General features: G+C 38.9%; 1 protein-coding gene across 1 annotated transcript; it reads left to right on the top strand.

Annotated features, from left to right (window-relative positions):
* Positions 1–909: 909 nt before the first annotated feature.
* LOC117831289 (putative nuclease HARBI1) lies at positions 910–2,566 on the top strand. The gene is given in 7 exon segments (XM_034709916.1): positions 910–958; positions 961–1,308; positions 1,386–1,501; positions 1,656–1,743; positions 1,899–1,924; positions 2,177–2,397; positions 2,399–2,566. Coding segments are annotated over 7 exon segments (1,002 nt in total). The 3' UTR covers positions 2,553–2,566.
* Positions 2,567–3,528: the final 962 nt, after the last annotated feature.

Below are 3,528 nucleotides of genomic sequence, written 5' to 3'. Positions count from 1 at the left end.
TAATAATAATTATTATTATTATTATTATTATTATTATTATTATTATTATTATTATTATTATTATTATTATTATTATTAATAATAATAATAATAATAATAATAATTACAATAATAATAATAATAAATAATAAAAATAACATAAAATAAAAGAGAATAAAATGAAATATGTTAAAATGAGTTAAAGCATCAAAATTAAGAATACAAGTAGTTAAAATAAATAGATTTATAAAAGGTAAGGATAAGAGTTGAAAATGCAACTAAGGCTAAAAATATCAATAAAACTGAGTAGATAAAATAAATAAATTAATACATAAAAATCGAATAAGATAACAGTTAAAATTACTAAAATAATAAAACATACTGCTTTGAACCTTTTTATTATAAAAAGACTTCATTTTTGCCAAGTTGTTGTTTATTTATATATTTTTTTCAAAGTAGAAACAGTCTGTCATTGGTTGATTTGTTTAGCTTTGAATCCTTCTTGTTTTAGTTTTCCTTGAGTTATCAGTTGTCAATTCTTGTGTTGTATTGTCATTCTTTACCCTTGTGTTCTGGTACTTCGTGTGTGTGTGTGTGTGTGTGCGTGTGTGTGTGTGTGTGTGTGTAGTGTTCCACATTTTATTTTGTGGTATTTCCCCACTGTGTCAAGTCTACTTCATGAGTTTTTCCTTCTCTGTGATTGTGTGCCCCACCCTGATTAATTTCACCTGGTTCTTGTGTCACACCTGTGTTTGATTACCCTTTATTCAGTCTCTGCATGTTGGTTCATCAGGTCTTCTCCAGTGTGCCTTTTGTCTTCCTTCCAGAGGGGTATACTACAAAGCTGGATTTGCTTGTGCAAAAATGTTCGGTATAAGAGATCAGTGCGTATAAAGGGCCCGCCTACTGACCAATCAATTCACTAGAAAGATGGCATGCCCATTTTTGGACAACCCCGTAGAGCTGGGAGTGCAAATTGTAAGATGATCACTGAGTGGCAAAACCCTCTGTTTCTCCCAGATGATGCACTCATTGAACGTTATAGGTTCTCAGTGGAAGGAATAAAATATCTGTGTGTGCTTCTGGAGCACACACAGAGTCATGCACTGAGCGTTCAGCAGACAGTCTGCATTGCATTACGTTTTTTTGCCATAGGCACATTCATGTATGCAGTCGGAGATGCTGAAAATCTAAGTAAGAACACTGTGTGTTCCACAATTCATAAGGTTACTGGTGCACTTGTTGATACGTTGGATATGTTTGCCGTGTTCTTGGGACACTTGCCGACACAGGCTATAAAGAGGGCCTCTACAAGATCGCAGGTAACCTGTAAAAGTATTCTTATTGAATAATCAAGATCATTTGACATACTGTTGATCATTAAATCCAGATTACCCTTTTTATAGGATTCCCAAGAGTGATCGGTGTGATAGATTGCACGCACATCCCCATTCCCGGCCCTTTGGGTGAAAATGAGGCAGACTACGTCAACCGTAAATCATTTCACAGCCTCATTGTTCAGGTGAATCATTCACTGGTAATTTGCAGAATCAAGTGTATTTTTAATCTGCATGCAATAGTGAAAACTGAATAATTCTTGGACCACCAGTCACTCTGTGGAGGAGCTTTTTTGATGCTACAACCTGAGGCATTACTAACAATAAATTATTTTACAGATGACTTGTGACCATAACTACCTCGTCACAAGTGTTGAGGCGAAGTGGCCCAGGTCAGTTCATGACTCCCTGATCTTTAGGGAATCAAGTCGAATCAACTTTATTTATATAGCACATTTAAAAACAACCAGTGTTGGCCAAAGTGCTTTACAAGGTAAAAAGTAAAAGTACATGAAGACAACAATAAACAACAACATAGCAGGATATTACTGTCCTCTTCACGAGGAGAAGGCCAAAGAGAAGAGATGTGTCTTCAACAAAGATTTAAAACATTCAACAGTTGGGGCCGATCTTAATTGGAGTGGCAAGCCATTCCAGAGCTTAGGGGCTGCTGCTGCAAAGGCTCGCCCCCCCCGGGTTTTAAGCCTTGTTTTAGGCACATCCAGGAGCAGCTGGTTTGTTGACCTCAGTGCTCGGCTGTGTGACAAACTTGAGCCGGGTGATTTTGCAATTTTTCAAATTGGATTTTTTATTTAAACATTCATTGTGTGATACTGATGGTGGCATGTTTCTTGTGGTTTTCAGGGCTGTTCAGGGGGTTTCTGCTGGGAGACAGGGGCTATGCCTGCCAAGCATCACTTATGACCCCTTACCCTGACCCTGAAGCAGGACCACAAACGTCATTCAACGAGGCCCTGGCAAAACCCCGCTCAAGAATTGAGAATACAATTGGGATTCTTAAAGCTAGATTTACCTCCTTGCAGTGGTTGAGAGTGGCACCTGACAGAGCCTGCAAAATAATTGTGTTGTGTTATTCTTCACAACATTGCCGCAATTCGGAAGGAAAGGGCCCCTGTTGTGAACCCCCACCCCCCTGATGTTGTGGACCCCATCACCTTGGACTTTCCCACTGGAAGGGCAGTAAGAGCAGCCATAACCCAACAATTCTTCACTTGAACAAAGGACTTGTTCTTTTTCTTTTTCTTTCATTTATGCATCTTTATTTCTTTCTCTCATTTTCTGCTCTCCCTTTCCTGGGAAGACAAACAGTTATGCATTAAGTTGTTTCCTTAATTTAATGGTGCAGAAAATAAAACCAGTTATACCCTCTTCTCATGCTCCAGCTTCTCTATTTCTAGTTTTGTTTTTTTTATCAACAGTCTTTCATATTCCATGTCGAGCTCCAATTTTCTTTTGTGCAGAGTCCTCACATTGTCAGCTCCAACCTGAAACACAGCACAGTTTCTGCAATTCAAACAGAATGCAGATATCAAGCCGACAATCCTCATAAAACAAGTTGTGCTTCATTTCCACCTGTGATCCAGTCTGCTGAGAGGTAGAGGTCTGATGCTCACTGGGGAAAGGATTCACCTCTTCCAGCTAAATTAAAATCATTGACATTTATTTAATATGACATGGGACAGTGCAAACCACAACCACCTTAGCAAGTCATCAGAGATAAATATAAATATATGAACATTCAGTCAAGTATCCACATTCCCAGGGATGTGACTCATGTCAAGCATTTACATGATAAATACTTGATGACATTTTAATAAAGTGTACCTCCAAAGCTCTTTCTGAGCAAGCAGACTGTGTCCTCATTAAGAGTTTCCAACTGAGAAAATCAAACATCTTTAGTGACACATTCCATGATCAGCAACATGAGATTACATGCAAGTGTGTGCGACATGCTGCCTTCACTGCTACCTCCAAAGGATTCAGGGTATTGGTGGGTGGTGGCAGCAAAATTATTATCATTAAAAGTCAAGTAGCCCAATGATTGAGTAATTGACATATACGTTAACCCTGTACAAATGTAGTCCGTTGAGAGCTGCCACTTCCACCAGGGTCTGATGAAAGGCCCCCCTGCACCCCTTCCATCAAGGGACGGCCTTCATTGTTGCTGAGGGCGAGCTCCTCAGCAGGAGTG

This window comes from Notolabrus celidotus, chromosome 19 (genome assembly GCF_009762535.1).
Source record: "Notolabrus celidotus isolate fNotCel1 chromosome 19, fNotCel1.pri, whole genome shotgun sequence".
NCBI classification, from domain to species: domain Eukaryota; kingdom Metazoa; phylum Chordata; class Actinopteri; order Labriformes; family Labridae; genus Notolabrus; species Notolabrus celidotus.
The sequence above is the reverse complement of the archived record's forward strand: the minus strand, read 5'-3'. Positions and strand labels throughout refer to the sequence as shown.